General features: G+C 36.9%; 2 protein-coding genes across 5 annotated transcripts in view; one reads left to right on the top strand and one right to left on the bottom strand.

The window, feature by feature from the left end:
- Positions 1–12,850, bottom strand: part of NYAP2 (neuronal tyrosine-phosphorylated phosphoinositide-3-kinase adaptor 2) — a 354,745-nt gene that overhangs the window by 88,346 nt on the left and 253,549 nt on the right. The window lies entirely within an intron of this gene.
- LOC100015149 (HIG1 domain family member 1A, mitochondrial-like) lies at positions 5,817–6,392 on the top strand. Its single transcript, XM_056807560.1, has one exon. The coding sequence runs from the start codon at positions 5,916–5,918 to the stop codon at positions 6,195–6,197; it is 282 nt and encodes a 93-aa protein (XP_056663538.1). The 5' UTR covers positions 5,817–5,915; the 3' UTR covers positions 6,198–6,392.

Below are 12,850 nucleotides of genomic sequence, written 5' to 3' on the forward strand. Positions count from 1 at the left end.
AGGAAAGGATATGAAATCCTAAAATTATTACTGAGAAAACATCATGAATATACCACTAAATATGGAATCAAAAGCTATCATAACACAGTAATGTCAGGTATATAGTGAGAATCTTAGAGCTCTTGCATTTAAACTTTGAGGTGTTATATAAAAGAAAATCACTGTTATTCTCCATCCCAGCTCTATTTGCTACAAAATAAATTCTAATCAAAGCCATCTGTACAACAGAATCTTTCAAAAGTGCCTATTTAATACAACAAAACTTTTTTATTTAGTCTTAAGAGGGATGAAAATGGGTCAAATCTTCTCTTCTTCACTTTCTCTTACCTCATAAATGACCTATAATTTTGATGGTTTAGATACAATGATGATAAACTAATAGCATGGGTATCAAAGATGGCTGTGGGCACTCAGCCACCCTACCTCCCCACTCCCCACTTACACCTCCAGAATTGCTACTAAAAAGGCAGAAGGACTCTGGTGCAGCTGTTCCCTTCCTCTCTCCACTGCACCTGATGACATTTTTTCATACCACCCACCCCTTTGCCCAGCAGCCCAATGAGAACTAACAGAGGATGAGGTGGGTGGCTCACAGGCAGCAGAGTTGAAGGGGAGCAGAGCCCTCAGACCACTCCTCTCCCCCTCTCTATACTCACTGAAGACATTCTTCACTTCACCTACCCTTCTGTCTAGCAGCTTTCTTCTTCCCCTGTGTGAGGTAAGGAAGGGGCAGCATGTGCCCAGCATGTGGGGGGATAGGGATAGCACTTGGTCTTAGGGTTCACCATTACTGGTTTTAGAACTTTAAAAGTGGGAACACCATTTGTTGATGTAGGTTCCTGACTTGCATTTGAAGTACTGTGTGGAGGTCAGAGAAATAAAAATCATTTGCCCAGCATTACATGGAGAACAAATATCAAAAGCAGGAATTGAACAGTCTTCCTAATCTTCACTCCAGCATTCTATATGCTTCATTTTATAGGTGTATATCTATAAATGTAAATGTTTATGCATATTAGCCCTTTACCTTCATCTCAAGATAGCGAGAGAAAAGGTACAAAATGAAGGCATCTGATGAATGAGACAAGTATCAGCAACTATATATGTGTGCATATATAAATTACCTTTATAGAGGTAATTAATGGAATGTGACATGCTTTGGATGATACAATATGTGTGTGCACATATATGCATTCAGAATATATGTTAAGGCACATATTACATGCAGCCACACATATATAATGTATCTATTAAACACATATATGATACATTTGTAGTTGGTATTTGGTCATTCCAGTCATATTCAACTCTTTGTAATTCTGCATGGGGTTTTCTTGGCAAAGTTATAGGATGATTTCCATTTGCTTCCTTAGCTAGGATTCATATGTAATACATATTATATATACATATATTATATCCATTATATATAATATTAGCACTAAATATATATTTATATGTAAATTATATGTGTGCATGTATATATTTGTGTCCATGTAACAGTGTGTATGTGGCTGCTCATAGTATTAGAAAATATTTAATGCTCCTTGGAATTGCCTATTCATCTTGATGAATTCTTGCATCTAGTCTGAATTTTTCTGGATACCCTAATTTATCTTTTCAGAACCTTCACATAGGTTCCAGATCTTTGAAACTTGTGCAAATAGTTTCATGACATTGAGAAGACAAATTTCCTGGGTGTTGGTCTAGATTTTCCTAATCTGTATGTAACCTTCTTGAGGAACTTCAATATAGTGCTAGAGAAACTAATAAGAGCTCAAAAATGAAAAGCAGATTGGATCAGGCTGTAATCTCCAGCAGTGTATTATGTCACCCAAATCATTGTTATTGAATGATATTTATCAGGAACTTCAGAGCGCAGCAGGAAATAAAGAAGGTGCCAAGTTATTTCTCTCAGACTCACTTTGACATTCATAAGGGTTATAGGTTGCTAAAAGAAGGAAAAGAAAGCAAGCTTACAAAGGAAAAGTCAGAATGTTTTGATTTCTATTACTCAATCAATGGTAGATGTTTCTATTTTATGCAAAGCCTTGAAAGAAGAGCAATGACCAGGAATTTATCATGCTTGCTCCAGATCAAGAGGTGGGAGAGATGCCCTTAAGTCAACTTTTTAAAGACAGATTCCATTTGGGAAGGGAGAGATCTCATATCTCAAGATGGAAATTCTCATGTGGTGAGACACCTTAGGATTCCTCAAGGTGGGTTCACTGTGGGAATAGTGTGAAACCTTCGTAAAAAAAAAAAAAGAAAAACTACCAAGCTATACCTGATTCTATATGCCATTACCATAGACCTCTACTCTCCAAAAGATAGCAAATAAATAGTCCTCAGCAATCAAGGTTGCTCATTGCAATGCATCCCAGTTACTACTATAGTCTTGAACCTATGGTTCACCAATTCAACTCCACACTGTGCTTCCCTTATCCTATTGCTAGCCATTCCTTTTTAAATCTCAACCCTGCTTTACCCTACTCTACTTTCCTTATTCATATTCATATGCTCTGAATATTGCTAAATAATGTCAAATAACCATTCTGACTAGATCTTCTTTCAATTGTTATCTGAACTCAAAGGGACCCTCACTGCTGAACTGTAATTGTGATAGCCTATCTTGAATGGTTATTTGGGGTTAGACAGTCCCCAAATAGCCTAAACCTTACTCCTCAAACCTCATTGTAGCACCTCTGATTTCTCCTCCTTAACAGTGGATCTCACATCCTATTTAATTGGAGAAAATTATCTAATGAGAACATTATCTTCTGTGTGTATTGTATTATAACATGTACAACATTAGACCCTTGACTAAGAAATTAATTTATGTTTGATTATTCTTCCTCGCTAAGTAGCACAGTCCTATAAACACAGAATGCTTTTAATATACATTTGTTGAACTATTGAATAAATCCTAAAGTAGTAACAGTGATTAAATAGGGAGCTCTCAAGCCACACAGCCAGTTGTACAGAGACAGATGGAGGAGACCTATATAATAGTTACTAATTATAAAGAACTTGTGATATTAGCATTGTTAAGCCCATTTTATAGATGAGGAACATAAAACTCAAAGAGATAAAATTACTCACCCCAGGACACATAGGCAGTAAATGGCACAGCCAGCACTACACCCATCTGAGTATTAAATCCAGATCTTTTAAAAGTATTCTGACTTCTCACTAGGTTGTGAAGCCCTTAGAGCTAAATCAAATCTTTCTCTTTGGCTAAATCATTATTGAAATGGAACAAATAGATTTTATTCCTTTAATTTAAGGCCTTGATTCTCCTTTAAATGTTAATACATCTGTTACTAGACCTTAATAATTATCAACCATTTTTAACTTCTTTGGAGAGCACCTGTGATTTCTTTAGCATAAGGAACTCTCCAATGAAGATACTTCTACCAGTTTTGACTAGCACTAGCTATAATGGTTTCCTTAAACACTCTAAGGCTAAATGGCTTTCCTAGAGAAACCTAGTTAGTATATAAGAGACTACACTTGAACTCAGGTCTTCTTAACACAGAAGGCAACATTTTGTGCACTGCACCATGCTACTTCCCAATAACAACTTACTTTACAATGAATTAAATTTTTTGAGAGCAAGAAAACAATTTTGGACAAAAGATAGAAGGCTAAGTGTTTATGGAGGGGTACAGTAGAGGGTAGAGATGAGGAAATTGGAGCACCGAGAATTGGGTTCCAAATGACTAGTGTTCCATATTTCACCATTTTGTATAGGGTCAATCATATTAATAATCTGGAAGGCAATGTAACTCATAAATTATTATTTCTGTATATCCATCAATGAAGATTACTTGTTGTAAGTGTTCAGACACTTTCATGTGTATCTGATTCTAAGACCACATTACTGGCTTTCTTAGTAGAGGTACAAGAGTGGTTTGCCTATCCATCGTTGGCTCATTTTATAGATGAGGAAACTGAGGCAATAAAAACATTTAAGTGCCTTGCCCAAGGTCACATAGCTAGTGTCTGAAGCCAGACTTGAAATCAGGTATTCCTGATAACAAGCAGTACACTTTATCCACTGTACCATCTAACTGTCTTGCCATACTTACTTACTGTGTATCTAAGTTTATATTTGAACTCAGATCTTCCTGACTTCAGGGCCTGTACTCTATCCACCATGTCTCTAGCTGCTCTTAAGCACCTACCATGTGAATTTTACCAGGTCCTAGAAATGGTAAAAATATTAGATAAGTTGTTATTCCTGCCTTCATGGAGTTTATAATCTAATGTATAAATAAGTAAATAAGACCTATAAATGTCCAGTGTCACACAGCTAATAAATGTTTGAGACAAGGTTTGAACCTAGGAAGTGGAATCTTCCTGATCTCTAGGCATTGTATCTATTGTGCCACTTATATTAGTAGTTTTATGAGTTATTACAGTCAAAAATATTTATCTACTGGTGACCAATCTGTTGCTGATGAATCTCTCTGAAGTTAAGTTGGTCCTTGGATAGATGTACCCAGACCCTAATTAGATAAAAAGAATCAAAGCCTGAACTAGGGCTTGGTGGCCACAGCTCTGACCTATATACACGAATTGTAGAAGATCTTTAAAACCCTTTCTGTCCTTGAATAGCTCAGAAGCAACAGTGAGATAAGTTCTTAAGTTATAAAAATTAGTGCAAATAAAAAGCTACCATATGGTGGAATGGAGAGCACTGCTATCCTATCTGTATTGGCTTCTTCCTCCACATTCAGTGACCTTGCTAGTAGAAGCCTTGTACTCATTCACTCCACCATTAACTGAGTCCCCAATTAATGTCATTTGACCACAATATGATTTGTACTATTTGTTCCAGATTAAAAAATTATATTTTGGACACTGAATAGACTGTGTCAAAATTACCAAGTCAGAGGTAGAGTCAAGATGGCAGTGTAGACACAGCAAAAGTTCAGACCTCTGAAAACCCTTCCTTACTAATTACAAACTAAATGCTCCTAGGGGGCTGAAAATCAAACCTAATGACAGGACAGAGCCGAGGAACCTTCCTCCCAGACTCAACTCAAAAGGTGCGACCCCCCCAAGAGCCTGAATTCAAGAACACTCAGTTTAAGGGGAAGGAAGAAGGAAGGTCTCAGGACCCCTCCCCAATCTAGAGAGCTGAGCCTCCAGTGGTAGCTAGAATCTCTGGGCAGGCAAAAGCAGGAGAATGTTGTACACAGAGACTATACTCTATGGTACAATCAAATGTAATGTACTTCTCCATTCATGGCAATGCAGTGATCCTAAACAACTTGTAAGGATCTACAAGAAAGAACACTAGCCACATTCAGAGGAAAAACTGTGGGAATAGAAACACAGAAGAAAAACAACTGCTTGATTACATGGTTCGAGGGGATATGATTGGGGATGTAGACTAAATGAACATCCTAGTGCAAACATCAACAACATGGAAATAGGTTTTGATCAAGGACACATGTAATACCCAGTGGAATTGAGTGTCAGCTACAGGAAGGGTGGGGGGAGAGGAGGGAAAAAGAGGATTCTCATAACCAAGGAATGATGTTCTAAATTGACTAAATAAATTAATTAATTAATAAAAAAAAATTTACCAAGTCAAACTGAATAAACACTATAGGACTTTAGGAGGAGATCCCAAACTTTGTTTTCTGAAAAAGGGAGCAATAAAATAGAGAAGCAAAGCAAAGGAAAGGAAAGGAGGGAGGAAGGAAGGGAAAGGAGAAAGGAAGGCAGCATATTAATTAAGGAAAATTCACAGTAAAAATGATAGCAGGAGTGGAGAGAAATAGCATTTTATAAAGTCATTGTATCTACAAGAAGAGGAAGAGAAAGCTGAAGACGAAGGCTGCTTGTAAAAGGTGAATCAGTATTCTGCTGTTCTGTGGAGCCTCTTACTTCAACCAACTACTACTATGTCATCAGATAGTGATGTTTCTCTTTCTACTTATGATGAGTCCTCAGGATCAAAACTTGCCCGAAAAGCTAAGGAGGCACCATTTGTCCCAATTGGAATTGCAGGTTTTGCAGCTATTGTTGCATATGGATTATACAAATTGGAGAGCAGAGGGATTACTAAAATGTCTGTCCACCTGATTCACATGAGTGTGGGAGCTCAAGGCTTTGTAGTAGGAGCAATGACTGTTGGTATGTTGTATTCCATGTTTCAGGAATACTGGGCCAAACCCAAACCTTAGGAAGAAAGATGGTGTCTTCATGCTGATGATGTTTTATAGAGCTGGATACCTCACATTGAGGTTATTTATGTTAAAAAAATCATTTAGGGGTATGTGGTTCTAAAAAGCAGCACATGTCAGACACAATCATGATGTTTTAAAGATTGGATTTTTTTTTTCATGGAGATTTTACTGTTTCCCAAGTAATGCAAAGCCTTCTATCTAAACATTCATTAGGAGAACTAAGTTAGTTCAAAATGAACTAGTCATTGAAATTTCTTTGGATGATATGTTATATTCAGGTTCCCCAACTCTTAAAAAATTAATGCTCCAAGTAGCTCCTATTGCTTTAACATGTGGCCTATTTTGGGATATAATATGGGAACTTCTTTAGCACAGTCAACACTTCCTTAGGTAGGATGGTGGAAACACCATTTTCTAGGGCTGGTTGGCTTTAACTAGGGCCGAAAGAACATCTGTTAGAAGAACATGAAATAAAATATTCTAGCAAGAGTTTTCTTCCCCACTACAACCTGTTTGTATTTAAGGTGAGCCTTGAAAAGTTGTTTGTTAACCAGGCTACTTAATACAGTGGTATTTATTATAATGTTAATAAAACATGAGAATAATATCCCAAATATTTTTGCTGCTGTTACACTGAAATTGTTCTTTAAATATCATATGTTTTATATGTATTTGAAGTGCTTGTTTAGCAGTAAAGATAGAGAACTTTAAAAAAAAGAAGAGGAAGAAATCCTCAGGCTTTGAAGTGATGAACTTAGAAAACCGGTCAGTCAACAAACATTTATTTATTTGAGCATTCTATTTACCAAGCACTGGGTTAAATGCTGGGTATACAAGAAGAGGTAAAAGACAGTCAGTGCCCTCAAGAAACTCACAATGTAATGAGGGAGACCATCGTCAAACAAACATATACAAACAAGCTATGTACAAGGAAACTAGCAAATAATTAATGGAGAGAGGGCACTAGAATTAAGACAAGTAAGGAATGGCTTCCTTCAGTAGATGGCATTTTAGCAGAGACTTGAAGGAAGCCATGGAAGTCAAAAGATGGTGATAATGAGAGAGGGCATTCCAGGGTAGGAGACAGCCAGAGAAAATTCACAGAGCTGAGAGATGTAACCAGTCTGGTGAAGGATGACCAAAGCAGAGAGAACATATATTTTAGTCAACTCTGGGCACCACCAGGTTCCCAGAAACCAAAGTTAGGAGTTAACTAAGAGTTAAATGGGCCTGAACTCCTTTTACTATAGGGCATGAAGGCAGTAGCTTGCATTTATGGAGACAGAACATAGATTGCAAATATCAGAAAACAAGTATTAAGAAATTGTATCAATGTGTAATGTGGGAAAAAAATCATTCCTATTAAAAATTAGATGTACCAATATGTGAAAGTATCAATAATTATTTTTAAATATAAAAAGATCATCTGATCTTAGTCTGATGTCAAGAGTCATTGACTGAGAGAAATAAAGGCAAGGTGATATTCAAAATTCATGAAATATCTTCTCCATTGTTGGAACTAAAAAGCTTACATTTTTGAAACTGAACATCATTATGGAAAGTAAGTATCTTTATTGTTCAACAATTCTTTTTTATTGCACAATAGAGTATGAAAATGCAAATGTCTAACTATAATTTATTACATTAAATATTTATGGCCAGAGTTCACCGAAACTCCAATGTTACCATACTAATGCTGCAAGTCTCGCCCAATGAAATTTTCTTTCTCTATGTGGGACTATGCCATGCATCCAGATAGAGTCAATCCAATGCCTGAGATATCACACATTGAAGAGGAAAATGACTGATAAAAAAATCTCCCAGGGTGCACATAATTCTTAAATAATTGATTCATGCAATTTTTTTTAATGGGAAAGCTATCACAACCTTGGAAGGGAGTATATGTGCAACTTTTTCAATGAAATCTGAAACTTAAAATGACACCAATAAATGGTATAGAACCTTTCACTCACAAACTGAGCCAGTCTGTCCAATGAACAGAAGTCTATCTACTCACTGGGGATGCTCCAGCACAGTGGTTCCCAAAGGGTGGTTTGAGGTCCACCAAAGATGTTGGCGGTAATTTCAAAGGGTCCTCAAGGCCAAAATTATTTTTCTAATAATGCCAAGATGTTTTCATTTCTAATACAGTACATATTTATAGACATAACCCACATAACTGAAAGCTCTTTGGGGATTCCTCAATAAATTTTAACAGCATAAAGTGGATCCTGAGAGAAAAAGGTGAGGTTCCCTAGCCACAGTCTTACATAGGAGCTTCCTATTTAGCTTCCTATTTTCTTGTGGTGTATATATAGGATGATTGAGAGAGTTCTGAATTAGAAGACAAGGGAGCAGATTTTTCTCCTAGCTCCTAACAGCTGAATGGCATTTGATTCTCACTACAATCTCCAATTGTTTCTTCATTTTAAAGATAATGAAACTGAGACTAAAAGAAATTAATTGACTTACCGAGGGTCATATTGCTGGTGAGGATCTAAGGAATGATTTGATCTCTAATAATGCTGGGATCCAAGTCCAACAGTACTCATTGTTCCACCTAGAACTTTTGAGCTTAACTTTCTTTTAAACCAAGTAATTATGATGTTTTGAGCCACTTTATAATCAAAATAGAATCAATCTCATTGTATTCTGTATGAGTAAGTGACTGTGCCTAAAAAGTCTAGTGAAATAGGGGAAGGGGCAGGGAATGTCTGAGAAGGTAGAAAAAGTAATATTAATACAAATTTCATAGGTTGTGATCTTGTGATGTCAGGAGGTCTTAAAATTTTATCATCAAGGAAACTTTTCACTGTGACATGTAGGTAACTGGATTCTTGAAGGACATGTCAATGGAGCTCATTTATGTCAGGTTCTACCTAGGTGAAATAACCATCTAGAAATTGCCTCTGAGCTTTGTTTTATAAAGACCAGTGTTTTTCAGAGGCTTATCACTAGTTTTGTTCAGATTTATTTTTCTCTGTTTCTTTTTTTTGGTGGTAGTGTCATAGAAACTCAGACACTAAAGCACTGGAGGGTTTTGATCTTGACAGAAAAAATCGTATATCCCTGATGAATCTTCAAAGCTGAGATAACTTGCATTGGGATTATTTGTGGGGCCCAAACTAAGATCCACAGAAGTAAGAGTTAGTTGTAGGGGTAGAAGTGAAGAAAATATCAACAAAAGAAGCAAGAACAGCATCAAAAATGGCTTATCAGCTGTCTGAATTCTAAACACAAAAATATAAAACAAAATCTGTGCTTCACAATTAACTGATAGGAATCAGTAATAAGCCCAGGATTTAGGGACTGTGTTCAGATAGGAGTGGATATGAACAAAAGATTTCAGTTCCTCAATTCACTATGGCTTTTCTTTCTAGCATCAGGAGAGGTAGGGTCTCTGAAGTATCAGCCTCTCTGATTTAATGAGATACAGTGAATTGGAACACGTAGATGAGAGTGCTTTTGATTTTGCCAAACACTCATGGAGATATCATGGACGCTGATGAAGACTTTGGCTTAAGACTTATGGAGCATTGGGCTTGAGCTCAGTGAGTATAATTTATGATCCAAGTACATGAGAATCACACTATACTGTGGTTTGGGGAATCTAGAATGTCATGAAAGGAGGAAAAGAGGGACTGGAAAGATTATATTGTTCTACTTTTCCCACTTCCATCAGAGGAGAGGTAGCAGAGTATGTACTGCCAAGTTCAAGTGGTCTGACCTAGATCTTCTGCCTGTAAATGGGTTTTAGGACTGTGTTAGCTTTAACTCCTGTGTAGTTCTCCCTCTGAAGACACAGCCACCTCTTTAGAGATTCTCCCTGGCAGAATAATTGATTGATTCATAGACTTAAAGCTAGAAGATACTAAAGTACTAGCTTGTGCTGGAGGCTGAGTGGCAAGGAGAGCTGGGATATCTCTTGTTTCAGGAAGGGCATGTGGGAAAGGAGAAAATATTGAAATAAATAGTAGTCAAGACTGGAGAAAACTGTCAAATATCTCTGGTTGCCAGGTTTCTCTTTCTTTGAATTAATAAACAAACAAGGGAGAAATTACTTGTCTCACTTATTAAGAGGGGAACAGTTTATGACCAAAAAAAGAGACAGAGTCTGATCAAATCAGAAACATTTGTTAAGTACCTATATAAACATAGCTAGTTGATACAGTGGATAGAGTGCTAAGCCTGGAGTTAAGCCCTGAGTTCAAATGCAGCCCTCTATATTTACTAGCTGTATGACAATGGTCAAGTCATTTAATCCTGTCTGTCTCAGTTTCTTCAGTTATAAAATGAACTGGAGAAGGAAACAACTCAAAAAGAACAAAAAAAGGTGGCTGACACATTGTAGATTCTAAATAAATTCTCATCCTTTCCCTCCACCCCAGTCAGAAAAGATAAAATGGTCCCCAGTTTTCTCAACTATAACTCAACTTATTAATCATTCTACTACAGGAGGATATCTGTTGAAAGTCCCTTCCTATTCTGACATTCTGAAATCCTGTGATTTCTATGGTTTGGTGCAACAGATAAAGTACTGGCCTTGAAATTAGGGGAACTGGGGTTCAAATCCTAATGTCTGACTAAAGCCTGTCAGGGTTTCAGTTTCCACATCTAGATCAGAAATGGTAAACTAATTTAAGTTATTGAGCTCATAGGGTTGCCATGAATCTTTAAGTGCCTTCCTATATTTGCCCATTATCATCATTATAATTTTCTTTAGTAAACCTTTTAACATGAAGGCAGGAGTTATCATCATCACCTTTATCAGGTCAAATTCTGTGCTGTGGACATTATATTTAGGTTCCAGCATATAATCACTTCTTTATTATTTAAAACTCACTGTCCTTTTTATGAGCTAGCCAACTGCTGTGTAACTTCTTCACATTTTACCTGACTCCCTCTTTTCAACCCTTATCTCCCCCTGCAAACACATACATTCATGTGAACACACACATGTGCATTTTCTCAAAGATAGAAGGGTAACAAGCCTCTCCTTAGAATCTAAAGGAAATTAACCACATCCTTGTCATCCTTGTACATCATTGTTGTTCCATAAAAGCAGGTTGATGCAAATTGTTCTTTGGCCACCAAGCAATCACTGAAAATTTAAAAGAATTCCTTTTTGGGGGTTGCTAGGTGAATACTTCCTAGCTGTGTGACCCTGGGCTAGTCACTTCAACACAGTTGCCTTGCCCTTACTGCTGCACTTCTCCCTGGGAACCAGTACTTAACAGCCATTCTCAAACTCAAGTTATTCTTTTTAATTCCTTCATAATTGTTGCTTTTAAATATGACGAACATCATTGACGATGAAGGGCTAGACATGCAGTGAATCTGAAATTCATTGACATTAGTGCTGGGGTGGGCTTTTGAGACAGTTGTCTGTGTTGTCACTCTTTTGGGCTTCAATTAAAAATGCCATCTTTCCCTTTTAAATTGTGAAAGGAAGAAAAGTCTCTTCACAGGTAGGTAGGAGGTATGTGGGCAGTCAAATGCATGCACAGGTGTGATCAACTTTAATTAAGGTACAAATCACTTTTCAGCAGATGGAAGAAGGCTTCAGTATTACTTAAGAGAATAATAGACAGACAAACACTAAAAATATTAATGTGGCAAGAAAACCACATACATTCTTTTTGAAAGATGTGATTCTAAGAACAGATTCATCAGCGTTATAACCACTGGCCGAATATTTAAGAAGTTTATCATATAAAGAAAGATATGAATATCCAAACTCTGAGCACACAAAGAACTTTGAATATATTAATTTTATGATTCCCTTACAGGAGGTAGGAACCCCATGGCCCAGAACTTCCCTTTGGGACTGGGAAAATCTCCATAATTTCTTTTGACTTGGAGATGAGCCCATCGATCTGTCTAGTACTTTTGCTCTAAGGCCCTTGTTTTGAGTTCACTATATGGAGGGGGTAAGATATAAAGATAAATTCCTTTGCTACCAACTTTACCTACCCACCCCCAATTGTTCTCTAGGCAGAAAGTGCAAGGGAGAAGGTAAAAAGGCTGGGACTATTTTCTTTGAGGTTGAAAAATAGAGATCAGTCTTTTAAAAAAATCCCTCCTCTTAAAGAGTCCCACCCAATGAAATCATCTTGGGAGCAGCTCCAGCCAATTCAGTCTAATAAAGAATTATCTTTTTTGGCTCTTGATATACTAGTGGTTATTTCCATATTTCATAGTGACAGAAGTCGGATCCACATTCCAAAATTTCACCTCCATCTAAAAGCATCATAGGAACCAGAAAATCCTCTTACATCTATAAAGAACAATCTTAGTCAATGGTCTCTTTGAGAACCTTCAAATTAATTTTTGGGAAAGAACATACTCTCATAAAGATCAGTTACAGAAGAATAGAGAGAGTGATCAGGGGCATTCATTGGAGAATAATGAGGGAACTGGTCAGCACCAGAGTACTGCATTTAGAGGCCAGATTCACCTGGGCTCAAATACTGGCTTCAATACTCACTATCTAAAGGAGTATTTGAAAAATGACTCAACTTTTCAAACTCAATTCATTTAGACCCAAAATGGGTTAATAAAGTTTGTGAAATCTAACTCATAGGGTTGTTATCAGAAAATTGCTTTGTATTATTTAAAACACCACAGATTAGAAATGATGATGATGATGA

This window comes from Monodelphis domestica, chromosome 8 (genome assembly GCF_027887165.1).
Source record: "Monodelphis domestica isolate mMonDom1 chromosome 8, mMonDom1.pri, whole genome shotgun sequence".
Taxonomy (NCBI): Eukaryota; Metazoa; Chordata; class Mammalia; order Didelphimorphia; family Didelphidae; genus Monodelphis; species Monodelphis domestica.